This window comes from Argiope bruennichi, chromosome 2 (assembly GCF_947563725.1).
Source record: "Argiope bruennichi chromosome 2, qqArgBrue1.1, whole genome shotgun sequence".
Taxonomy (NCBI): Eukaryota; Metazoa; Arthropoda; class Arachnida; order Araneae; family Araneidae; genus Argiope; species Argiope bruennichi.
The window spans coordinates 47,977,108-48,004,535 of NC_079152.1; the positions used below are offsets into that span (position 1 = coordinate 47,977,108).

Genomic DNA, 27,428 nt, shown 5'->3' on the forward strand with positions numbered 1-27,428 from the left:
TAAATATAAAATATATTTAATTTGTAAAAAATAAAAAAAAATGGTTGTCTTAAGCAAAATTGTAAATAAATATTGAATTATGTCCTTATGTTTACTAATCAACGAAATCTCAATGAAATCGAGACCTATCCTAATTAATGATAGTGGTAAGTTTAATTTTTTAAAGAAATAAAGGCTCTAGAAATTTGACAGAAATCCCACATTATATAGGTACGCTACTGATATAGGTTTTTAAATCTAGAAACAAAACGAAACAATCATATATTTTTTTCCTGAAAGGTACAGTTTTTAGATTTGGCATAAATCTGATCCAAAACAGTAGTATATAAAAAGAGCTATATCTTTTGTAATAGTGATACAAATATCACTCAATATATCATTCTAAATAAAGAAAGAATTCTCTCTATAAATTCTATCATTAAATTTATTATTCTATCATTAAATTATCTCTATAAATTCTATTATAATCGGATTTTGAATAATAAAATACAGCAACTAAAAACTGCACCGTTATAAATGAGTGCATATTCAAAAGACCGATGTTTCAAAAAGAAAAGACTTGTCTTAAGTCCTTTGACCGCTTTTCATCTTATCTTCGCTCTTTTTGTTTCCTTTTTTTCTCAAAATTCCCAACCCCCTTCTCTGAAAAATCCGCTCATCAATTCCGAAGTTCGAAGCACAGGCAAGTAGCAATTACTGGAGAAGCATTTGTCTGTCACCACAAGGGGGCGCTAACCGCAAGTACAATCGTTATTAAATCAAGAGGGCTACGACACAATCATTGTAGGCACGAACCCAATTTTTGTGGACTACATGTGGAAAACAGCTCTCCGGTGATTTTGTCAAGGGTTGACAGATGTAGAGTCGAATGGCTGCTGTTTGTTTCGATGGAATGTTTGAAGTCTATCGAGGACTTCAAACGATAGCAGATTTTAAGAACAGTTGAAATGCCGAATAACAAACCAACGAAAGCAGAAAATTCGAAAGTTCAACAGTTAACGGTGAGTACGTTTGTTAAGAAAAGTTTTGGTCACTGATTGAATTCTACTTATTACAAAGAAAAAGAACGTAGATTTTTTTTTCTTTGTTCAAAAAGTGATGCCACTTTTAATCTTCGATTTTATTTGTTTTAGTATAAATTCTTATCATAAATATTTTAAAATTTGTTTTCAGTCGTATTAATAGAAGCAAAAAAGTTTCACTACATTTTTGTAATTTTAAAAGTCAAATATGGATAATAAGTAATAAAGATAGGTAGCATAGGTAGAAAGTTGTTATAAAGTACTATCCATTTATAATATAATATGTAAAAATAAAAATTACGAAAATTACTAAAAAAACTAAAAATTATGCAATGAAAAAGATGTGGTACTGTTCTTATTTCAAACTTTTGAATTGATGAAAGATTAATTTATAGAATTAATAAAAGTATTGTGAATTTGCATTGAATAATTGTTATTATTTGATGAATTATTGAATAATGCGTGAACTACAGGAAACTTAAACAAATTACATTATAAGTATAGAGTTTCTTACAGAAAATTAATTAATTTGATTTAAAAAATGTAGTTCATTTTTTTTAACTAATTTGAGAAATTACCAAAATTGACTGTTTTAATATAATTTTAAATTTTTTATCTATTTTTATTATTAAACCTTTATATTTTATGACTAATTTTGTTAAGGATATTAGAAGCGAAGCAGTTCACCAGCAAGCCATTTATTTTATCAAAATTTCTGACAATTTTATTTGATTCAAAAGTGTCGAAAAATTTGATTTTTTTTGGAATTAAGTATTACTTATAATTAATTCATACTGTTTATTGTTGGATACACTTTTTGGAAAAAATAATACTAAGGTAAAAAAGGCAATTTTTAGAAACAAAAGTGAATTTCTTGAAATCCATTCATGAAATAATAACAAAATGTACATGGATTATTCATCATTTTAATTTATTTTTGAAAACAAAAAGCATATACTGAATTTATATCTATAGCTAAAATGTAAAATACGACTTTAAATAAGGTTATACTTTCAAATGATATTTTAAAATTAATAAAGTTAAACTTAACTTTTCTTTAAGCATTATAAAAGAAGGATATCATTTCCAATTTATAATTTTAATTTTTTAAGAATCTTTATTAGCAAAGATGTAAGGATTATGAACTATTTAAAATAGACTTTTGACGTTGACTTTTTTTTTCAAACATCCATGCTATCAAAAAAATTTCGTTTATATAAATTATAAAGTTTTATTTAAAATAATTTCTTAATTGGCTAAATATTAATTTAATAAATATAAATGTATTTGGAATGTATTCTTACATTTGCTGAGGATTTTAATATTATATCATACTGTTTCTTAAATCAAGTTAATAACTATTGTAAAAGAGCATGTCTATATTATTTTTCTATCAGTAGATATTTAAAACATCTATCAAAATTAAGAAAAAATAAAATAAAACATATATGATTCAAAATATTTAAATCAGAATTATAAAATACTTGAAATTATTATAAAATGAAATTAAATAAATTATGAGAACTTATAACTTGGGAACAATTTCGAGAAGATCAAATTTTTACGGAAAAATGTTTTTAAATATCTGCACAGAGTTTAAAAATAAGCTTAAAAACGTTTTAAATTTGATTCACCATCAGTTAGAATTTTTTTTGTGCTTATTACTATTTCAAAATGTATAAATTTGTTTTATTTAATACGCATATACTGAAATTTTTTCATGACTTCAAAATGTAATTTTATTTATTATTCAAATGTAATTTGAAATTCAAAATTCAGTGTTTAAATTTTGTAAGTGTATAAGTGTTTACACAAAAATAAACTTTATGAAACACAAAGATTTATTGGTTTGCATATTAATTTGGTGAAGAAAAACAATATGAATGATATAAAAAAATAAAGTGGTAATACACATGTTTGTATACATATTAGTTATTATAAAATTTTGAATTTCATAAAACTTAGTTAAACATGTGATTTGATTAAACTGTTCATTTCGAACATTATTTTAAATTTATATTTCCAACAGCATAAATGCATAGAGGTATGCTACCTAATTGAAATTATTTCTAAACAAAAAATATTGATAAATTACATTTTTCTTAAAAGATAATTGATTTTTTTCCGACAGATAAAACATAAAACGTTTATATATAAAATATAATAGAAAAAAAAATCTAAAATAGCGAGAAACTCCCAAAAAAATTGTTGAAAATGACTTTTAGAATTTCTAACAAGTTTCTCAAGAATATCCAAGAACCTTATTTAATATTGCGAGCGTTTATATTATGAATCAGAAAGAAAATTTTAATACTGTTACGATAACTTAAGTTATAATCATTGTTTGATGCTGCTAAAAACGCAATAATTTTACATATATAAAACATATTTACTGCGGAGTTTAAAATAACAGGAGTAGAAACCTTTTGTCGGATAATTTTTCCCCGTATGCTTGTGGCTATGATATTAATGTCATTGTTCTCTGCGAAACTTGTTTGTTTTCACCATATTTATTTTTTACATAAAGTACAACTTGCCATATGGCAATAAAGATTTGTTTTTTTATTGAAAGTTTACTTTAAGTTATGCAAACTGATTTTATTGTGTTTTCAGTTTAAATGTTTACTCTAACTATAAACGGGTTCTCATACAAGTGTGCGTTTGTTTTTATAGAACAATCACACACTTGTAGAACAGGTTTTATATAAAGCATAAATCTTTCTTTTAGAGATAAAGAAAAAATTTCATTTAATGGTAGTTAAATGAAAGAAACATTGTATCAATTAATTAATCACACAGAATTTATCAACATTTTTTTTTTGTAATTGAATAAAACAAAATAATTGTTTTCTATCAGCGTTTTTGTGCCCATGTCTGACAGAAATATTTTGCAAATAATTTGTAAACGTTTTCACAAATTGGTTAATGATTCGATTAATGCATTTCATCGAAAAAATGTTTGTTTAATATAAAATTGGACGCATGCAAAATTATATCAGAAAACACTAAAAAAATCTTTACTAAAACTTTAAGATGCTTTCGAATGCGAAATGTATAAAACAAAAACGATTGAGCAATAAATGTAAAACAAAATAGATTATATAACTAAGAAAAACAAAATATAATACAAAAATATAAAGCAAAAGATTGAAAAGCTGAATCCTTTTTTTCTTCTTGTATGTGCTTTAAAATTAAATGCGAATTTCATATTCTTTGAAATTTTGTTTTTAAGAGTTTTTGTATAAAATTAAAATTAAATTTACATAATACGAAATTTATAATAAATAATTGAAGAGATTTTTCTAGCCAAAACGATTCCCTGACTACTTCATGATTTCGGCTTAATTATGCATGCATTTTTATAAGAAATTCTGGAGAAATTTGCATCTATTAATCACCATACAATGTTGTTTTTCTGTTTTGTATATTTTTAAAAACACTGAATATCTAATTAAAATTTGATTTGACGAACACGCAAAAATTTTTTTATTAACATGAAAAAGTCACGAGGTTTTATTTTTGTCTGTAGTGAATTAAAACTCAAACACAGACTAAAAACACGAAACAGAGAGAGACGCATGGTCATGAAGACAATTATTAAAATCACTTGCTTTGTAATTCTGATTTCTTTTAGATTTTCATCTTCAAAGACATTATTTTCAGGCACCATTAGTTATGCTTCTGGGAAAGAGGCGTAGTCTTTTACAGGGCTGAGTCCAAAACTGGAACAAGGTCAATTGGAACTTTGGGACATTTTTACCCAGATAAAAATTCTTAACGCATATATTAACTTTCGCTTATGAGAATAAAAATACTTCAAAGTATTTTTTTTTCTCAATATATTAAATAAAATTCATGGCATTATTTTTTTCAAATGCTAATACATTAGGTAAAGTTAGGATAGTTCCTTTACGTAAATAATAGGTGTTATTACTCGAATTGTTATTTTTAAAGATTAATTTCATCGAATTACCTAATAAAAAGTATTTTTTATCATATATAAATATGATGTATTGAGTTGGCGGGCGTTTTCAACCCAAAATGCCAGAGCAATTTTGTCAAATTGTTTAATAGTAAACACCTTGTTATCATATGTAAAACTTTTGATTGGATAGACGGTCAATGCCGCTGGGAAATATAATATTTAATAATTTTCTGTTATTGTCAGGAAATGCAGAGTTTCGAAACGTTTTTAAGAAGTAACTTGCAATTACAATTAATTTTAAAATCTGACAAATTCAGCTGTCTTTCTTGATTGCTATGACTTCAAAACAGTTTTCCTTTGCATAAATCAGTAAATGTATTCAAATTTTCTCATTCTTCTATTTTGAATAGTATCAATTCTTAGAATAATAACTTCATTTGACACAAGTTAACAAGTTTAAATTCGTTAAAGAATTTTAGCAATACTATAGAATATCTTTGAAAAGTTTTTAAAGCATAGTTGCCTTCAGATTTTGCTAGGGATTTAGTTCATAAACATTTTGCTAATATGACATAGGAAAATAGTTATTTTTTTCTCTTCTTTTCTTTTTGCCACAGAGTATCCCCGAATTTGGAATCACTAGGACTCCCTGTCGGTTCAATGAATATGCGTGAAAAGATTTATTAACAAGAAAAAACATGTTAAAGTTTACATGCAGTGCACAAAATAACAACTATACACAATACAATAAGGAAATAGGGAGTGTTCGGAAGAGAGTTTGAATTCAGGAATTTTGATGAAGTTAATATTTCTTGAAGAAGGACTTGAATATGGAAAAAGACAAAAATTAATTCTGGTCTTGGATCTGGGGAAGTCAGTTCTTCATTGTCTAGATATATTTTAGAAGTCATTAAAGTCACCTACTTTAGTTGATGCTTTAAACGGATGTTCGTTTTTAACTATTTATACCTATTATTATAATATCGACATATATCTCTAACCGTTGTTATATTTCAACTTAGTGTTTTGAGAAGACAGGTTGATGTCACCTAGAAAAATTGTCATTAAATTATTTAATAAAAGTATTCTATTGACATATATGATGAATATGTCATATTCATGAATATTCATACGTCATATTAATATGTCATATGATATATATATGAGAAATATGATGTTTTAGGCCAGTGCATTTGTAAAAATTCGTTCTAACAAATAAGAAACTGAAAAATTCTTAAAATAACCAGTTTGGTGAGATTCTGCCTAAGACCTGGGAAAACTGGAAATTTGTTTTTAATTGAGGCTAATTATAATTCCAATATTGCATGGAATGAAATTAGTAATTAATTAATTAATTATTACAAAATTTTTATTAAATATTTCTTAAGATTCAGTTTATGTGAGAAGAATTTGTACTACTTATTAAAAAAATAAGTATTTACAGTAGAGCTTAAATTTATCATATATCATATCAACTGTTGAAAGCTAAACAAACGTAAATGTTGTATCTAAAAACCAAAAATATATTTAATTTAGGCACTCAACTGAATTCAAATGTTTCAGTAAATAAACGCTTTTTAAATAATTTACTTTTGACGAAAAATATTATTTTATATAAAATATTATACTACGATTTATTTGGGTAGTTGGGAATGAATTTTGCAGATGTTGTTATTTCTTTTTTTTAAATAAAAACGACAGTATGAGATTAAGAAAAACATTATATTTTTTGTGAGGTCACAATGACATGCAAGGTTTATTAAGAAATGCCTTTTTTTCAAAATATTTTATTAACTAATCACTTTTCTTACAAGAACTTTCCTAATTACTCTTGAGACTATGGAGTAGTTGGACACATGTGTTTCAACTTCTAATCATAATAGGCGCAGTTTGGCCAAGGTTGGTTCTTGCGCCGCTAAAACTGACAACCAACCAACACCTAATCATAATAATAAATCTATTTGTAGAAAATATATTTGAACTGATGAAAAATACATATACAACGTTAGATTGTGTTTTACTTCCTTTTCTGAAATATCTGACTCTTCTGTTATTTTTTATTGTTTTACAGCAAAAATATTTTCTATTTCTTTAAATATAGCATATAATATACCCCTTAACTAATTAATACCTTTATTTTGGAATTCTCATAATCATTCCATGTCTAATTTTTGTCTGTGAAAGCTAGAAAATAAACTTTTATATATATAAAAAGAAAAGATTAGTTTTATTATGATAATCTATAATTATTAATTATGATAATCTATAGTTATTATGATATGATATATGACAAATTAAGATTAATAAAATCTAGTGGCTCAATTTGGAAGTAGAAAGTTAGCTACAAGTGCCGTTCTCATACCTCTAATTAATTTTGTTTTCATTGACATTTATACTACAAGAAAAAGTAACTTTTCTTCATTATAATCGATTTCAATGGCAGGATCTGGGAATATAATTTATACACGAGTTTCGAAATTCTTAAACTGGTCGTTCACCACCAAAGCAAATCTTCATATAGCGAAACTGGTGATTCTTAAAAACCTGCCAGATCTAAATTATCTCGGTAATTACATAGATTCTCAAATAATTAGTCTTTATTATCTGATCCCATTAAAATGTAAAGAAATTTATTGAAAAACTAATCTTTGATTATTAAAAATCTCGACAATAACAAAAAAATCTACTTTTTAACCTTTGAAAAGAATCAAAATAATCGTTTTCAAGTTTCTCCATTAGTGTCAGATAATTCTCATTCTTATTCGCCTTTCAGATAGAAATTCTATCTTTATAAAAAAAAAAACATTATCTTTTATTAACGTTTCTTGAAAATAAATTGTCAGAGACAAATTTCCATTCCATGGTCCAGAATCGATTTTGTATGTCACTATTGACTGTGATATATATAATATGAGATGGATTTAATCATTAATTCAGTGAATCCATCAGTTGTTTTATAATTTATTTTATTTTATTTTATTATTGAATATTAAAAAGAAATTTTTAGAGGTAACTAGGCTTTAAAATTTCAGGAAGATTACGACAAAATTCCAATTTGGATAGAGAAAAATAAGTACTCAAGAATTTTAGATCACAAACTGCGTGAACTAATTATTGTAAAGAAATTTGGTGAAGCCTTATATTAAACATAAAAATTTGTTAATTGTTTTAGATTTTTAATGTTTGTAACAACAAAATAATTTTATTTATTCAGTCAATTAATGTTATATCATTATCACATTGTATATGTCATTACTCGTGGTATGCAACATCAGGTTGTTTTATGTATTGCCATAGTTTAAACCCAGGTTATTGTTGTTTTAAATCAAGGAACGCATTGGGGTTTCCAAATCCATACAGTATCAATGAATGTATCTGGTGACTGTATTAAATGTTTTTTTTTTTTTTTTGAAGGGCCGTTTTCCATAAATTTAAATTAAACAGAAATGATTGTTGTTCATATTATTTTAAAGCATTTTCAAATAATAAAATGTGAATGTTTGTTATAATAAGGCTTTTAATTAAAGGCCATCTTAAGATTCAATGGCGATCATCTTTTTCTACAGCTGATCAGCTGAAGTCATAAAGACATCAATAACCGAAATTTTGATCACGAATAACTTTTGTGAAAACGGAGCACAACATTTTGAGAAATGAAATGAAAGTACATTTTTTTTAATCATGTTATGAATTTGTTTTTAGGAACTGAAAATTAAAGCCATAACTAAATTCTTCTAGTGGCAGTCATCAAATTCTACATAAAAAAGCCTTGGTTTGAGGTTTTTGAAGCCTCAAAATGAGTAGGCAACAGATTGGTGATTTATCGCTTTTGAGGCATCAATTTTTCGCTTTTAGGGTTATTAGAAAATAATGCAGAAGGTTGTCACATTTGGCAATTTATCGCCAACTAAAGTTACAACTTGATTTCCAAATTATTCATTCTCTGAATTCTTATGAATTGTCTTAATTAATTAAAATCATTAACCAGTTTAAACCGATTTGAATCACGAGGCTATCAGATTACGCATGCGTCGATATTTAGAAAAATAATGTTTTTTTTTTTGTTTGTTTTTTTCATCTTAAAATCAGTCGAGCTCCAAAACTTTGTTTGCCAACTAGAACCGGTTTAAACTGGTTTAACCAGTTTAAACTGATAGGGTTAATGACTTAAATTAATTAAGACAAATAATGACTTATAAAATAATAATGTTCTCACATGATAACTTGAAATTTGCGATTGTAGATTTCATTTTTTTATTTTATTATTTAAAATTATTCTTATTAGAAAAAAAGTTTATTTTTATTAATTTAGCATATCTTTAAAACTGTGGAATTGAATATTTCTATATTCTAATTTACGCATTAATCTTTTTAGAATGTTTAAGTGAAATTCGCTGATCATTTGAATTGATTGTATTTTTTCAAAAATATGATCATTTTCTGAATAATTTAATTTATTTTCGACTTCCAATTACGGTTATTTAACACAAAGAAAAAAAGAGAAGAAAGCATGATTGTTGAAAAAGCAATAAAAATTTAACTGTCATATTAAATTTAAATCGTCTAAAAGTTAAATGAAATATTAATTTGAACCACCTAAAATACATAAAATAAATTTCTGTAAATGAAAGATTAAAATATGTGAAATAAATTGAAATTTCAGCCTTCAGAATGTATTTTGGATGATTAACTTTGAAATGTTAAATTTTCTGGAAAACCATCTCCAATTTTTTATTCACGTTTTATTTCTAATAACGTTGTAAAAATGAAAAAAAAAGTATTAAAATATTGTTAAACATGGCATACAAAGCATTTGACATTTAAAGTTGTTTTTAAAATCAAATGTATTGAATGCATCAATCAATCTTTCGTAAAAATATTAATAAATGAAAATAAAATCATTATAAATTCTATGATGGTTAAGTAGTTTTATTATTTTTTGTTCCTAATTTCTATGTACGTAATAAATTTACATGCTAATTAATGTTTATAAATTGTAATAAATTTGTAACTACTTTTTTTCATTTTTCCATCTTTTATTTTCTTGTATTATGCACATACGAAACATTACTATCAAATGTGGTGAAAAAGAATCTATTTTTATCCTTTTTATGTTCCTGAATTTTAACAAAGAACTTTTCTTTCAGGTTGTCGTGCGAGTCCGTCCTCTGTTTGACCATGAAAGGGAAAGAGGGGCTGTTAAAATCGCAAGGAAAGCAGATGACAGGGTAAAGAAAAACTTTCTAATCTCCATGTTTTTTAAAATTAAAGCATAATCTAACCTGAAATATACATTTCTGATTTTTTTATTATGGAAGTACGAGTGTAGTTGAAATCTCTTTATTTGGCTTTCGAGCTAATTATTTTGTGCAAGTATGTATTTTTATCAACATTCATGTAAGATGTTAATAAGAATTGTAAGTCTTCTTTCTCTACTTTATTTTACTGCATTGTAGCACTTTCTCAGAACTTCAAAATCGTTTCCTTTTAAGCAAGTTCTTCATCCCATGAAAAAAAGTCACATGGGCGAGATCAGGGAGTAAAGATTATTGTGGAAGTACCGGAAAATGATGTTTTTATAGATATGTGAGATGGTAACTTATTATGATAAAACAACCCCGACTTGAATTTTCGAATGACAAGAAGTTTTAAATGCTTGAAATCATAAATTACGTGTATTCACTGTACATATTTGAATTGAATGAGACTCCTATTAACATTCGTCGTTATTTCTGCTAAAATATTCACAAATCATTTTTATTTAAAAATTTAAAACATATTTTGAAGCTTTTCAGCATTGTAGTAGAATTTCAATTATTTACAAATCATAAAGAATTTATGTACTGAAATTCATATACATATGATAAAAGGTCCAGGGCACTTTGGAAGAATAAAATCAAAAATAAATTCACCAGTCTTAATTGAAAACAATTATAGTTTCAAACGCGAATACGTAATTATTACTTCAATGAAAAGGAAGAAATGATTGTTTCTGCGTTAACTTATCGGAGTGCTTTTTACAAATTCAGATGCATAACATCATTAACTTTTCTTACGTTTTAAAAGTAATTTGATTGCTTTTGAAATATCCGAACACAGTTCCTAAATCAAAATTATATTCTGGAGAAGTGCCAACAGTACAAAAATCCAGATCATAATATCAAAGGTGTCTTCTCTTTTGTTTCTTCTGTCATTTTCAAGACATTTTTGTCTTGTTTTTTTATTATTATTAAAACTTCTAAAATATCCTACTGCCTTCATATAAAAGAGTGCGTTGCTAAATTTAAGAGTGGGTTATTATTGTATTACGAATATAAATAGATTGTCTTTCAATCAACAGCAAAAGGATTTTGTTGGTTATGAAATAGCGGTTTGCCAAAACTTATTTCAAGACGAAATTTGTTTCATATCAGTTTTTGGATTTATAATTACGAAAATTGTCAGTTGTTTTTAATTCCCCATTTCTTTTAATACCAGCCACCTATGACGGCTAGATGGTTCATATGGCATTACATCCTCAACCAAGTATATTTTGATGGACTAATAGCTCATACTATTTTAGAAGGAAGCCTTACACAGCAGTTTTCATTATAAAATGTGATTTCTTATTTACTGTATTTTCTCATGTAAGTTTGAAATATAATTTAAAATTCAAGGTAAATAACTTAAATTAATCCGAAAGCGTATTTAATCTATCGATGTGTATTTATTGAAAATATCGGGAGAAAAAAATAGATTAATTCTGAAATGAAGATTTTTTTAATATTCTAAATGTATTTCATGATTTACTTAATAATCCAATTTGTAAAATAAAAAAAATCCTCTCATTTGAGAAAGTGTAATACAATAAGAAAATTGTCATATTGAAATAATCGATTTGAGAATGTCAGTAATATTCAATAAACTCTGATTATTTTATTTTTATTATTATTTTATACAAATTGTAAACAATACAAATGATAAAATGTAAGTTCAATACGGTTTCATATACCTGAATTAATATTTTTTAATTTTCCATGCATTTTTCAACTTTTTTTGGAGTTTTATATTTGGCGTCTTAGAAAATTCTGGATTAGTAAGGTCACCGTGAAGTGAAAAAAATTGAGATTCATCGACTTTGTAATTCCCTTTATAATTCTATTAATACTATATATCGTATATATATGATAAACGGATAAAAAGTATGCAAGAAATAAACTTATTGTGTTTTGTTAAAGGAAACTAAAAGAGCAGCGAAATTTTCCGACTCAGCTTAGAAGTAAAAAGGCCGAATTCAAATATTCTATTCAAAGGAATATTGAAGAAATTTATTTTTATTTTCTACTGTACATTTATATATAGTTATATGTATTCAATTCTTTATGGCGTTATAGATTCTTAATTCATTTCTTAGAAAAAGTGAATTGTATTTCCATAAGCTTATAAATGCATTTGATATACGTTCCTGACGTCAAAATTGCAGACTTGTGTCAACATTTGTATCCGATCAGATTACGGAATGAGTTCCAAAACCAGAAGTAGTTGTTTTTGCAATATAACAAAACTAGAAATATATTGCGAATAAGCAATAAATTTGAAAGCAAAAAAAGCCTCGTTTTAAGTTATTGCTCTTTTTTTTAACAAGTCTATTGATACACTCGTAATCTTTCTATAAGTTTAAAGTTGATGCCAGGCAAGAAAACATTCACTCAATCCATTTATCGATGAGAGAACTGACCTTTACTTCTCAATGGTACATAACAGTTATGAATATCAAAGATCGCGACTTAATGATAAGTATAAGAGTGGGCATAAAATTCTTTCTAATAGTATAAGCTGAGGTCTAATTTAATTTTACCATTTTTGAAAGTGTAGAAGGTGCTTTAGAAAGAAGAAATTTCATGGTTGTTTCTGAAAGATGAATTTTATCGGATCAAACATTTTGTGAATTTTTTTTCCCACCAAATCGATTACCTTTATGAATTTTATTTAATTTTCCATTTAGAAAATTCAGATAAAAATGGTTTATTGAGGACAGATAATAAAATTTTTTTGCTATTATCAAATAATCTGAAATTTCGAAGAGTTATTGGTTCTTGAATTAGAGATAATTAAAAAGCATTCATTATCATACCTCATGGATAAATTTAAATTCCTGTAACTATATGATTATTTATAGAAATTAGATTTTAGACTATTTTTAGAATAACATCCTATATGTATGTACAAAGAGCGCTCTTCCTCTTGATCTGGGCTTCTCGGGTTCGAGTCTCGGTTCGGGAATGGTTGTTCTTCTTTTGTGTTCAATCTGTGAGATGTGTGAATGTGCCCCCCCCCATAAAAAGGGGTTGTGCAAGCGAATGTGACGTATGAAGTAGCTAATTCGTACTTTTGGCCCTAGCTGGCGCTACTGAAAAAACGAGAGACGCTCACTCGGCTTAAATCGCTAACAGATAGCTGTCAGCGGGCTTGTAAAATGCCATAAGTCACAATAACAAGAACACAAAGAGCACATCCGACTTGAATTAGTCATCGAAATTCGTTGAAACGGACTGCAGTGTACGGACTGCAGCCGATACCACCCCAAATAATTATGTAGAACAAGAATGCTTGTTCGAAATGCCCAAAGGAAAATATTTCTATGATGCATTGTTTTAGAGAAAAATACAAAAAAAAAAAAAAAATGTATGACGTCACATCCTGTAAAAAAAATATGTATTATTGGACATCATAAAATAGTAAAATGGATTTAAAAAGGGATTTTAAGGCTGAAAGATTGTAAAATTAAGAATTTCACACTGTAAGCTTACGAAAGAGAACAGTTTGCAAGAGATGGGAGAAAGACGTGAATTTGTTAAGAAACGAACAGCCATCATATGATTTGCTTTGAAATATAGAATTTCTTAGTCACTGAATCGGCCGATCCAGTTCAATAGCACGCTCAGCATCTACCGATCTAGATGCTTCAGATTTCTTCATATAGAGATTACTTATAGAATTCATATATAGAATCCTAGTTACGACTGGAAGCTACATACTTTTATACTGACATTAAGATGTAGGATCATGCGCCATTTTTCACTGAGCTGAATGTGTGGGCAGTTCTCGAAATGCCTTATGGTCATTTTTAGCAACTACATATGTAAATAGCATGTCATTTATAAGTACAGTTGTTCCTGTTTATATTACCGGATTACCTATTTATATTTCATGCACCCTATGAGCCGTCATACTTTTTGTATTTTTCACAAAACTATGAATTATAGAGTTGTGATTTTTTGGGCTGCTTTTATGCCCACGAAATGAAGATATTTGTTCTGCACTATCAGTCATATATATATATATATATATATATATATATATATATATAGAGAGAGAGAGAGAGAGAGAGAGAGAGAGAAAATTTTAGAGATTAGATTAGAATAGTAATTACAAAGTTTCGTTATTTTAAAGTTGAATTTATCCCTTTTATCGTATTTACCAACTATTGTTTTATCATTAGCAATTTCGATTTTTAAATCCAGGAAGGTAGCTTCAAGTTGATTTTTATTTGTTTCTGTTAGAATTAAATTTTTTGGATTAATTTTGAATAAATTTTGGTCATCAATATATCTCCACCCGTTTATTAAATTATATTTAATTATTTTTTTCTCATAGTAATGCAGGAAAATATTAGCTAAAGCACTTGAGAAAGACTTGAGACCTACTTTTTATTAACTTCAAAAATACTAGTATTGTTATTAATTGCTATCCAAAAGATTTAATTCTAACAGATACAAATAAAAATCAACTTGAGGCTACCTTTCTGGATTTAAAAATCAAAATTGCTAATGATAAAACAATAGTTGGAATATACGATAAAAGGGATGAATTCAACTTTAAAATAACAAAACTATGTAACTACCATTCCAATCTAAACTCTAAAATTTTCAAAAATCTAATTTTATCACAAGTTAACAGGATCAAAAGGGTTTGCAATAATAAAAATTCCTATATTGAAGCATCAAACAACCTCCTTAAAAACTTAATTAAAAATGAATTTCCTAGAAATTACTGTAATGTCAATTTTTTAATTAAACAAGGTATGGCTTGGGATTAATCCTTTGGCTTAAATAAAAATAGAACTTTCCTTGCATATTAGATCACTCAATAGATGGCGCTTGGAGCCTACATTTGTTTACCTAATTTAACGTTAGCTTTTTTACCGTTAATGTTTCTAAAAAGCGGGAATCACAATCGATAGCTTAAAATTTCCTTGACTGTTGATGGTATGTCCTGGACTTTTCGTTATTTTTTTTCCTTTAGTGCTATTTTTTGTTTTTATTGTTATTTTTGTTATTGTATTTTTACTTTGTAGTGGTTATTTTATTCTAATTTGTTGTTTTGTATTTTCCTTTCTGTTAAAATGGTATATCTCTTGGGCGTAATTTCAGGGGATTTTCGGGTCACGAGGAATCATTATTAGACAAATGTCTGCATTTCCTCACAGAAAAAATCCCTTTCTGTGAATCCCTGCCTGAGGGTGACCCTTAAAAAAGTCTTCAGGCCGGATTCTTTTTTATATTTTTTAATTTTTTTTGGTTTAATTTTTATTTGGTTCTTTTTGATTTTCCTATTAACTTGATTCTAATACTTTTGTATCAATTCATCTGTGTTTTAGAAGTAGCTGCAGTTGCGCTCTCTAAATACTATGAAGTTGTTTTTTGGTTTTAGTTTGAATAGGTAATAAATTTTAGTTGCGATTTCGAAACTGTTTTGTTTCGTTTTCATTTTAGTTTCGTTTTCACTTTAGATTGGTTATATATATATATATATATATATATATATATATATATATATATATATATATATATATATATATATATATTACTGAAGCAAAGTCTTGGCCAAAGAGAGGGGAGACACTTTGAATTTTTAAACTTCGCTTTTATTCCATCCTGGGAGGCATAATCTACGTACAAGCAAGAAGCGGGAATGTACGTCTACATCACAACACAAGAGCAAAAGGGGAAAAAGTGAATGAAATATTTATCTCCACGATTATGTATTGTGAGATTCTGATAGAGATTTCTTTACACGTGTCGATTTAGGTAAGGGAATTATAGGGATCCTTTATAAGAATGTATTTAGATCGACATATTTTTATGCCTTCACTCGGAATGAAGGGAACTTGTCGATTTCAATAATCTCACAGAGCTTCTGTTGCATTAATTAAATAAAATAAAAAGTGGAATTGGATCAGGAAGCAAGAGAACATTCTAGAACGAAGTTAATATGGGCTAAATTAAGACAAAAATTAGAAAATGAATTAGGATTTAATTTGGATTTAGTTATATCATTATACACACACACACACACACACACACACACACACACACACACACACACACACACACACACACACACACACACACACACACATATATATATATATATATAATTTTATTTCTACAATATTTTATTTTATTATATTTATTTATTATATTATATTTATATTTATTATATATATTTTATTTCAACAGCATTTCTACAATTTTATTGGTACAGCATACATTTTTCTAACTGGATTATTTGGACGATCTCTTTTATTTTTAATTCATTTTTGTAAATTCCTTATTTTGCCGCTAGGGCAAGTAACCTACTTTCATAAATTCATCTAGTCACTTAACTATAAGCATACGTTACTTATCTGACTATACGAGATGCAGTTTTGTATTTAAAGGGTTAGAAAGAACTTTATCGACTATTTTGTATATTTTCCATTCTATGAAACAGACATTTATCAGTCAACTAACAGTTTCGAATTGTAATGTGTAGTTTTGGAGCTGGTGTGTTTAACTACCGGAAAAAATAATTTTTTTTTTTATTTTGTAATTAATTTTGTAATACGAGGAAATCTGTAAGAGCTTAAATTTTTTTTTCGTAGTGCTAATTCTTGTCACGTTTTTCTCAATATTTTATAAAGGAGACAACAGCAAATTTAAGTAATTATTACTCCATATTTTACAATTCTGATTATGCCATTATCAGTAACCAAAAAAAAAAAAGGCGCATGTTCTAAGATGTTTAGAAAACTGAACAGAATCAGTAATAGAGCACGCGACACAAAGCGATTACGTGACTGTCTGTCTAACCAGCTCTTCATGAATTTACATTTAACGTAATAAGTCTTCGAAATTCAGCAGCAGTGTTGCTCTTGTTTCATTATGAGTCAGCATATTTCGAGCTTTGGTTTTGTTTAGTTTCGTTATATTAACGTCCCGTTTTAAAGCAACACTAGGGCTATTTTGGGGCGGACCTTGTAATTCTGAACCGTGGTTAGATGTCGAGACGAACTTGAGCTGGCTCCCGCTCTCCAACCTTCCACACCAGCAGGAGGACATTTGGATCCGTGGGATTTAACGTGCACCAGACCCACGTATACGAAGGTTCTTCAGTGGAATCGTGTCTCGAACCAGAAAACCTCTAGAAGCCGAGACCTTACCACCAGGTCACCACGGACATCTTTGGCTACTGCATTCTCTATAATCGAATGTTAAATCTTCCCGTGGCTCAAGAAAAAAAAATTAAAAATTAAAAGTGATCATTTCTTAAAATTGTAACATATTTAAATAGATTTTATTCATGATAAAGTTAAACTCCAACAAAAATATTAGCAGTGTTAACAGTAAATACTCGTTCGTATTGAATTTTCATTCTATATATTAGCAAGTGCTGTTTGCGTCATTTTCCTTTAAGGTGTTTTCGAAACCAAACGATAATTATTTATATGAAATATTTAATAAAGACATAAATGGATGATTTAAAATTAAACTGTTAAATCTGATGAATTAATTTCAGTGATAAATTTTATCTTATAAATTAATATATCTCCTTTATTTCCATAGCCAAATCTGTTGTTAGAATTCTGCTTCATCATACCTCCATTTCTGGTAGACATAGCGTGCTAAGATGCAGTTTCTTAAATAAACACGGAATCAGTCCTTCATAGGGTCTCCCTTTACACGCAAAACGGGTGGAGTAGATCGAAGTATAAATGGAAGATTTATGCACCGAATAAAATTTATTAAGTCAAAAGCCACTAGACCAGAATAGATCATGAAAATCTAGAAAATATTTAGATTTTTTCCTTTGATTGCGAACCTTGATTTATTATTTTAAATGACGCAAAGCGTATAATATTATAGAGAGTTCATTAAGAACTAAAATAATAATAAATAGAGTATTAAAATGCAATTTTATGAATGTATTAAAAGTATTTTTTAATCTTAAATTCATAATTGGCAATATGTAATTAATTACGTAATCCTGAAATCAATTTGTTTGTCAAATTCATAACTTTATATGAAATTAAAATGTAATAAAATTACTCATGATTCACTTCTTTTTCAATTCTGAAAATATCGTGTTGCTATCCAAAGAATTTAAATGTACAAATTACAGAAACCAGAAACGACAGGAAATAAGGAAAAAATAAGCTTCGAATTTCCATTTTTTTTTCAAACAAGAAGTATATTTAGTGAAATAAAAATGTGCAAAACAATCATACGCCAAATTAAAAAAAATTAAGTGATGTAAATTAAAAAGAACATTGCATTTATTCAAATCAGAATGTATTTCAAGTTGAGGAGCAGTTATTACATATTATTTCTCGAGTCAGCCAGAGAAAATATTAGATACTATTCGTTTACAAGACCAATCAAATTAATATTCGATGATATTTATTTCCCTATTATTTTTAAGAGATTTTTCATAAATTATATTATGAATTATGGCTATGTTGCATCAAATATATAATAAAAAATAGATAGTAACCACCCGCGATGGAATTTTTTTTTATTTTTAAGTTTTTATCAACGGAAAATGTTTGGTGAAACAACAAACACATATTATAAATTTTAACGACTACATTGGACATCGCTTAATGTAATATTGCCATTCGCTATACCTTATTAAAATATTCTGACACCGAACCGACGTATTCAGTTGTACACAAAAATATTTGTTTATTGTGATTACTACATCACTTAATGTCATCAGATTTGAAGTAAAAGATTGAACTATTCTTCATTTTTTACCAACATTAACGATTAGTGTTCGTTAAATTTTTCACTCCCTTTGAGAGAAAACAACTGGGAGTAATTTCCCCCATGACACGGGATTCATATTCTTTTATCTAGACAAGAACGGTGCGGATTGGTTTAAAAGTGGAATTGCTTTAGAATGTTTGGACTGAAATCTGAACAACCATAAAGCACTGCTACCTGCTATTGAATTATGAAAGTAAATGCAAATTTGTGATGTTGTCATATTAAGCGACTTTTAGTTTAGTCTAGTTATATTAACATTCATTTTAAAGCAACACTAGGGTTATTTTTGGACGAACCTCTTAATCTTGATTTAGTTTAGTTTAGTTATATTAACATCCCGTTTAAAGCAACACTAGGGCTATTTTGGGACGGACCTCGTAATTTTGAACCTCGGTCAGATGACGAGGACGACACCTGAGCTGGCATCCCTTCTCCACACCACGCCACACCAGCGGGAGGACGTTTGGTCATGACGAATTTAACGTGCAACAGACCCCCTTACACGACGGTTCTTCGGTGAATCGGGACACGAAACTAAAACCCTCCGGTTCCGAAGCCGAGACCTTACCACCAGGCCACCGCGGCCCCTCTTAATCTTTTATCACGGTCAGATGAAGATTACGACACCTGAGCTGGCATCCCCCTCTCCAAACTTCCGCATCACAACAGCGGGAGTACGTTTGGCTCCAACGGATTTAATGTGCAACAGACGCGTTTAACCACGGTTCTTCGATGAAATCGGGCCTCGAACTTGAAGCCTTCCAGTTCCGAAATCGAGACCTTATCACCAGGCCACCGAGGCTTTTGATCCTTTAAGCGGCAGATACTATATTAATATATATGTATTATACTATATCGTGTATACTATACCATATTATGTATATTAAATACTGTATTATATCTATACTATGTTTTATATGTCGCATTCTTACATTTGAGTGTATAATAAAGGACTTTTCTAAATTTAACACGGTAAAAATTTTACCTTGATTTACTTTCCAGCAATTATACAATGCAAAAATTTTAGAAACCGAGTGCTTTAGATTATCTTTCACAATAGGGTTTTTATGATATTAGTGAAAATTTTTCGTTTATTTTCTTCTACATGTATGTCCGATTTTAAAAGTTTCGCTACTCTGTTACTGGTATTAATGCATATTATATAAAATGTATTTGTATGTAGTATGTGAAAATGTATCATTACATTTGTTTGCCATAACACGTCGAATGTAGTTAAATTACCGACTCAGTAATTTATGATTTAAATTAAAAAAGGGTTAGCAATTTAGTTATACAAATGAAAATGAAAACTATGAAGTACCATACTTGATTAAACTGTACAAATACACATACGGATGTACAGATTTGTACATACATCTCATATGGATATGAGAGTACGAGGTTGTATTTTGAGAACAATCGAGCTTTGTTTTCAATGTTTTTAAAAATAGATCAGTTATTTGTAAAACATAAGAATTTTTAAGTCCACAAAAATAAAAGTTTGAACTACTAGGTGCCTTTATAAAATAAAGTTTATGCTACATTCGTTGTCTTTAAAAATTTAGACCCATTTTCTTTATCGAAATCAAAATTTTAGGGCCATATTTCGCTTTTGGAAGAAAAGCAAGTGCAATACCAACCAAATAATTAAAAGAATTATAATATTTTAAAAAATTCTAGTTTTAAAAATTATTTAAATGTCAAAACATGAAGTTCAAGAAATTACTGGAAATTAAAAAGTTAAAAAAAAAATTGCTTTGATGCTTAAAATTGTCACATGAAGAAAAATTAAACATTTTTATTACAAAAAGTTTTGATTTATCTGCCTTAGTCAAGTAATATGATTCAATGCATTATTAGGAATTATATCTTTGACTTTATTGCCAAATGTATATATAAACGGTGTCAGACTTTAAAAAAATGACTGAACCATTCATTTGCATTTATTCGATATCGACAAACTCAAATGAGTATCGAAGTTAATACTTCTTTACATTATCATCGAGACATTCCTGAAATCGATTTCAAGGTACCTTTGTATACTTACGATTTTCCATAATTGTTACGTTCAAATGTGTGTATAATCGATCGCGTGATTTTGAATTCATGACTTCTTAGAAAACAACAGATATCACTCTAATAGGCTTATAAAATGGAAAGGGGTTAGGAGAAAGGCTAATCATATGATCAGCCATTGATTTGTTTTCGTAAATAGACTGATTACCCTGGCGACCAATCAGGCCAATCTTTTTTATGGTTTGATTCCGTGATAGTTTTACAATAACTAGAGCATGCAGTCAGGTAGCCATCAGCTATGATAATCAGTTGGAAATTTTTCCCACAAAGGATTTTATTTGATAACAAAATTTATTTTGCGTGATCAGATTTTTTTTTTTTTTTTGCTTTGTTATTTATCGTGAAATCTCTCTTAACGATTTTAATTTTCGATTGGTTCGTCCTGGATTAAAGTGTCCATTTCGTTTAATTTTTTTTTTATTTTTTTTAAGTATTTACAAATAATAGCAATGTCTGATATGTCCCAATCATTTATCGGTCGAACATGTGCAAAGAATAGTATTTATATGGTTGTTATAAATGAAACTATACAGTTATATTTATAGTTAGGTTGCAACGGGATATAACATTGTTCTCATTAATAATATGTCAAGGCTGTTTGTAAGAATAGTTATCTATCAATAAATAAACTAATTTTTTTCACTTCATAATACCTTTTCAAGGAAGAGTGATGAAAATGATTTCATTTCAGTGTTGCACGAAAGTTGTTAAGGAGAGGCCTCATTCATTTGAACTATAACCAAACGATAAGGGCACTTACTTTATTGAGTCTTCATACAGTTGATATCTAGATCACGAAATCATATGTTATGCCTTAAGTCAGCAGTCTATTTTTTCATTTGAAATTTTGCTTTCTTACTATTGTAGTGAATAGTTTATAAGCCAGTTAACAGCAATAGTATCGTCTGTAGTGAATAGTTTATAAGCCAGTTAACAGCAACGCTACCCGAGCAATTGCTTTTGTATCCTGGTCATGTTACTGGACTGCGAACCACAAGGTCCCAGGTACTATACTCGCGCATCTCAATCCACTAAATTGGTGACCTCGGACATGAACCTTCAACCCTCGTACAGCTGTTGCGGCGCCATCTACCCTCAACCAAAGTCGCCAGACTCACTTGGCGCAGGAGCATCAGCAACCACTCACCTACACTTGCTCGCCATAACGCTTGGCGCTACTCAACTGGGTACAGGCCATTAGACAACAGCTAAATACATCACCACTCAACAGCCATATCGTTCGTCTCACCTCCGACTCACTGGAGGGAGAGTCTGCGGTGAATAGCATATTAGCCAGTTAACAACTACGCTGCAAGAGCAATTGCTTTTGTATCCTGGTTATGTTACTGGACTGCGAACCACAAGGTCCCAGGTTCTATCTTCGCTCATTCTAATTCGCTAAACTATTAACCTTTAGAAATCTGATTTTCTAAATTAAATTTTTATAAATATCAATGTGTTCATTGGAGTAGCCAGGTAAAGGGAAAAGTAATAAAAAATATCACAATACATATTTTTGTTATTTTAGCCTGAAGTATCAAAATTGATACTCACAAAAATAGCAAGATCTTCTTCAAGCAAAAGAAGCCTTTGCTAAAAATAGGATAATCACCTACCTCAAAAGTATTTTTATTTTTCGGAAAAATGAAAAGCGTCAAAAATTTATTCCACTAAACCTTTTTTTTTTAAACGTGTCACTCATTAAATCGGTAAAAATAAAATGTCATATCATTTGAACAATTTTGATGCCTAACATTTTTTTTTTTTTAACTTCAAAGAACTTTCAAATGAACATTATGTCAAATTCATCACCAAATATTAAAAACTAATTGTAAATGCAACTATTTGATTTAAAAGTCCCATATCAAATTTGAGACTTAGGGCATTTAATTGTTACATTTAGTTTAATTTTTTTATAGTTATGTCCTATTTAAAGAAAACTGAAGTTTACTGAGGAGCAGATTTCGTAATTTTGAACCACGGTGGATGACACAATGGACGGCATCTTATTCACTACTGTAAACAAGCTGTCGTATGATGTTCATACCATGAACATCATACGACCGTATAAGTCGCTGATAGGATGTTCAAATTTCCCTGCTATACCAGCTGTATGATCTCACATATATAGAGCTTCTATAAAGAGGGATCTTTAGAGTTATCAAGTTTCGAATTGGAACTTCCCGACTTTGAATCCGAAATTATCACAGGGTCATTAAAGTTATGAATTAAAGTTTCACAGGATCACAGATCATTTGAAATATGAGGCTTGTAAATTTATCTCCATTCTTCGGAGATAAATTTACAAGCCTTCAGTTTGATCTCTGCAGATTGAAACTGAGCAAACTTCTAATATGTGGTAAAAATTATTGAAATAGAGACCTCAACTCGCCAATTTCAGAACCTCTTCCATTTCTAAGGTACATACCGAAACAGTACTCGTGTTGCTTCAAAGAGGACGATAATATAACCAAATTGATTTTCCTTCTATCCCACAGCTCTATGGTTTCATTTCGGAAATTTGACCCGTGCGAAGAACATGAAAAATTCATCTATTTACCATAAGCTATAGGCTTGAGCGACCAGCTTTTCACAAGGAACACTGATTGTCTTTGATTTCAAATGAATGTTATATGTATAATTTGATATTTATGGTTCCCTAAACAAAGCCATTTTGAATTTGAAATTATGAGAGATATTTATACCTCGTATTTTTTTAATAGTTACGTATCTGATCTGTTAGTTTCCAGTCTGATCGTTGCTAATGAAGTCCAGCAACTATCCATGTCACCAAATGTTTAATCCCACATTATTAGTTCAAAGCACAATTTCATATTTCTCATAAAATATATGTAATTAATTTCATCATTAAAATGGAATGGAGCACTTGATATAAAGATATAAAATATGTCGTCACCGAGATATAAAATGTGTCATCATAATATGAAGATCGAATTACTTTCTCTCCTCCACTGTAACACACAGCAAAAGCATTTTTGGATTTTCACTGATTGAACTTAATTTGCGGTATCAAGTTCTATGGCCATGGTCGTTTCTCTTGATGTCTATTAAATCCCTTTAAATTTTTTAGAGTTTCAGGTGATTCCATTCATGATATTCGAATATTATAGTTTTTTTTCTGTAAATATGACTGTTATAATATTAGGTACTTTGTGGCGCATTTCAGTTTTCTAAATAAAGAAAGACAAAAATGCACAAGGTATAGTAGCTTTACCCAACCCCATTTTGGTCTATAACATGAGGGAAAAAACCTATGATTCGCACAGCCCTCTAATACTCACTACAATTAGCTTAGTGCATGTTTTTTTAGTTATCTTGTTAATATTCATATAGGTGAGCAGAAACATTTGTAAAAATAATACCTCGAAAACAAAGCGATCTGAAATGTCGAAATTGTGTAAAATCTGGGGATTTGATTTTCTTTAACTGTTACGATTGTTTTACCATGCTCTGTTTTTTATGCAAAATTCAAACTTCTAAGCCAAAATGGTAAAAAAAATGAATTTATAGTTTACTTGTAAGTCTTGTTTCTGTTATACAAAAATTAAGATACCTTTATTTATTTCACTTAACGATATGAACAATCACTTTTTTCTCATTTGTGGATTCTCCAAGACTAACTATATTTAAACACATATTAAGACCAATTGTACAGTCAGAAAAATGTTTATGCTAGCAGAAACCTTGAAAAGACAACTAGCCATCTCTTAATGTCTCAAATCTCAAATCACGTATCTCTTTGGATTTTGTCGAAAACAATGACTGGCAGCATCCATCTTTTTGTGAAAATACGTGATTATGAAACGTGTGCACTTATAACTAAATATTTTATGTCAGTCAACGTAATAATATTCGTTCAATGACTTTTTATGGTTCAACTGACACACTGAATGATAAACGTCCCAATTCATTACGATTCAGAGAGCCGTCGAGTCAAAAACCGTATCCCATCATTTGTATTGGTTCTTTCCTTAGGATCTATTTTTACTTTAAATTACCTTTTTAATACATTTAGTGTGAGTTGCTAATATTAATGTGACTGACGAAAATAAAAGTATTTCTTGCCCTATTAATTATCAACTAAACTATTTGCTTTGAAAAGAAATGAAAATAAATAAAAATATATTCTAAATTGCTTTGCTAATTTCGTATCAAATTTGATTTTGTGAATTTGCAATGAAAATCTGAAAATACTGAATATGCGGTAGCAGTTTGTGTGTTATTATAAAATGTTAATATTAATCTATTAGGCTATTATTGTTAGTGAGAAGTATTTTATTAGTGTTGTTAGTGATATTTTTATCTGAGAGATGGGAGAAACTTTCGGTGAGATAACTCCTGATGGTTTTTATTAATGCTATATTTCTATTTAATTAAATTTAATCTCTTTGTTAATATTCTTCAGTAACAAATATTATGCCAAACTGAAACAGCAGAATATTTAGTTATGGATTACTTTTAAGAAAGATGATTTCAACATATTGAATATAACAATTTCAAACAAAATGCCCCCCCCCCCAATCCCAAATCTTTATAATGCACTCTAAATACTGTAATGTAATATTTGACTGGAACTTTGATTTGTAAGAAAGTTTTCTGATGTGTCAACAATTTTGAAAATTTAAGGGAAAAATTTAAAGACATTTTCCCGATATTTGAGGGTATCTTGATTTTACTTTGAGTACATTCGAGAATACGATCTGCGTAAATAAAATGAAAGAACAATATCAAATTATTCTGAAAATGCTGTAAAAAAAGGATGAGATCTTGATGGGCCCTCGAATGTTGCGAGGCCCCTTTACCTATTTAGTGACCCGGTCCTACATTTAAAGACATTGTGATGAAAGCTTATAAGCCAGTTAACAACTACGCTACCCGAGCAATTGCTTTTGTATCGTGGTTATGTTGCTGGACTGCGAACCACAATGTCCCAGGTTCTATCCTCACCCATCTCAATACGCCACACTGGTGACCTTCAACCTTCGTACAGCTGTTGTGGCGCCATCTACCAATAGCAAACCAAAGTCGTCAGACTTACTTGACGCAGCAACACATAACCGTCAGACTCACTTGGCGCAACAGTAACCACTCACCCACACACGCTCGCCATAACGAATGCTACTCAAATGTTCAAATGGTACAGGCGCATTAGAATCAACAATTAACACATCACCACTCAACAGGTATATCGTTCGACTCACTGGAGGGAGAGTGTGTGGTGAAGGCTTATAAACCAGTTAACAGCTACGCTACACAGGCAATTGCTTTTGTATTGTGGTCATGTTACTGAGCTGCGAACCACAAGGTCCCAAGTTCTATCTTGGCTCTTAACAAACCGCCACAACATTATATTCTTTTATATTATCCTTTTCAGTATCTCATGCATCCTAGATTTATATGCAGCTAAAGTACACGCAACCACTTGATACTGAATGAAAGAAGATTTATCATGTCTAATTAATATGTTTTTTACTTTCTTGTAAACGCAGAACGTAGCGGAAGTAACGTATCGACAAAAACCTGGAAAGTGAACTAACGAATTTATACGTTTCAGACATCTTCAAATTCGAATGTTTGTCTGTGAACACGATGACTTAAAAAACGATTTGAACTAGACGCTGATATTCGGCATATGGAATTGTAACCAGATTTTAATCCCAAATTTTGAATGAAATCCATCCACAAGAAATCTGCTTGGCTCTTCGAATCCAAGTATACTCGATACAAAACGCGGAAAACTAGGCAAATAAAATTGTACACAGGTTCAGTACCTAAAGTACAGATACTTGTCAAATGTTGTGAGAAATCCATCAAATAGTTGACAGTCTGTTGGTCTATATTTTAATTAAATTAATTCAATATGTTATCTTGTGATTGCAATTATAGTTCGATGTCAAAATTCGGCTTCATTCGATCGACAAAAAGGGATTTAAAATACATATTTGTAGGACAGATTTGTTAAAAATGTTAGATTCTCGCCAATTTAGTAATTATTGTTCGCCAATGCAAAGCATTTATAGCATTAACCAAAGTTTACAATTTTATGGGGGGGGGGGTTAATAGTGGGAAGTTATGCGAAAAAGTTTCGGGGAGGGGGACTACCAGATCTGCTTAATTCATAATATAAATTTTGTCGGGATTTTTTTTTAAATCGGAGAAATATGGATTTATGACGAAACTGAGTGATACAAAAAATAATTTGACATTTAAATCTGGCTTTCAAAATCATAATCCAGTTTTGCTGTTATGAAATTTCATTTTTTCTGCTAGGTAACTTTTGTATGTAAATGGGTAATTTTTTAAGTAGAGATTTGA

At 29.0% G+C, this 27,428-nt stretch overlaps 1 protein-coding gene across 1 annotated transcript in view; it reads left to right on the forward strand.

The window, feature by feature from the left end:
- The first annotated feature begins 796 nt into the window (after positions 1-796).
- LOC129959798 (kinesin-like protein KIF19) overlaps positions 797-27,428 on the forward strand; it is a 101,669-nt gene continuing 75,037 nt past the window's right edge. The window contains exons 1-2 of the mRNA XM_056072693.1: positions 797-1,001; positions 10,095-10,175. Coding sequence (XP_055928668.1) covers positions 948-1,001; positions 10,095-10,175 — 135 coding nt within the window. The 5' untranslated portion in view covers positions 797-947. The remainder of the gene's footprint in view (positions 1,002-10,094; positions 10,176-27,428) is intronic.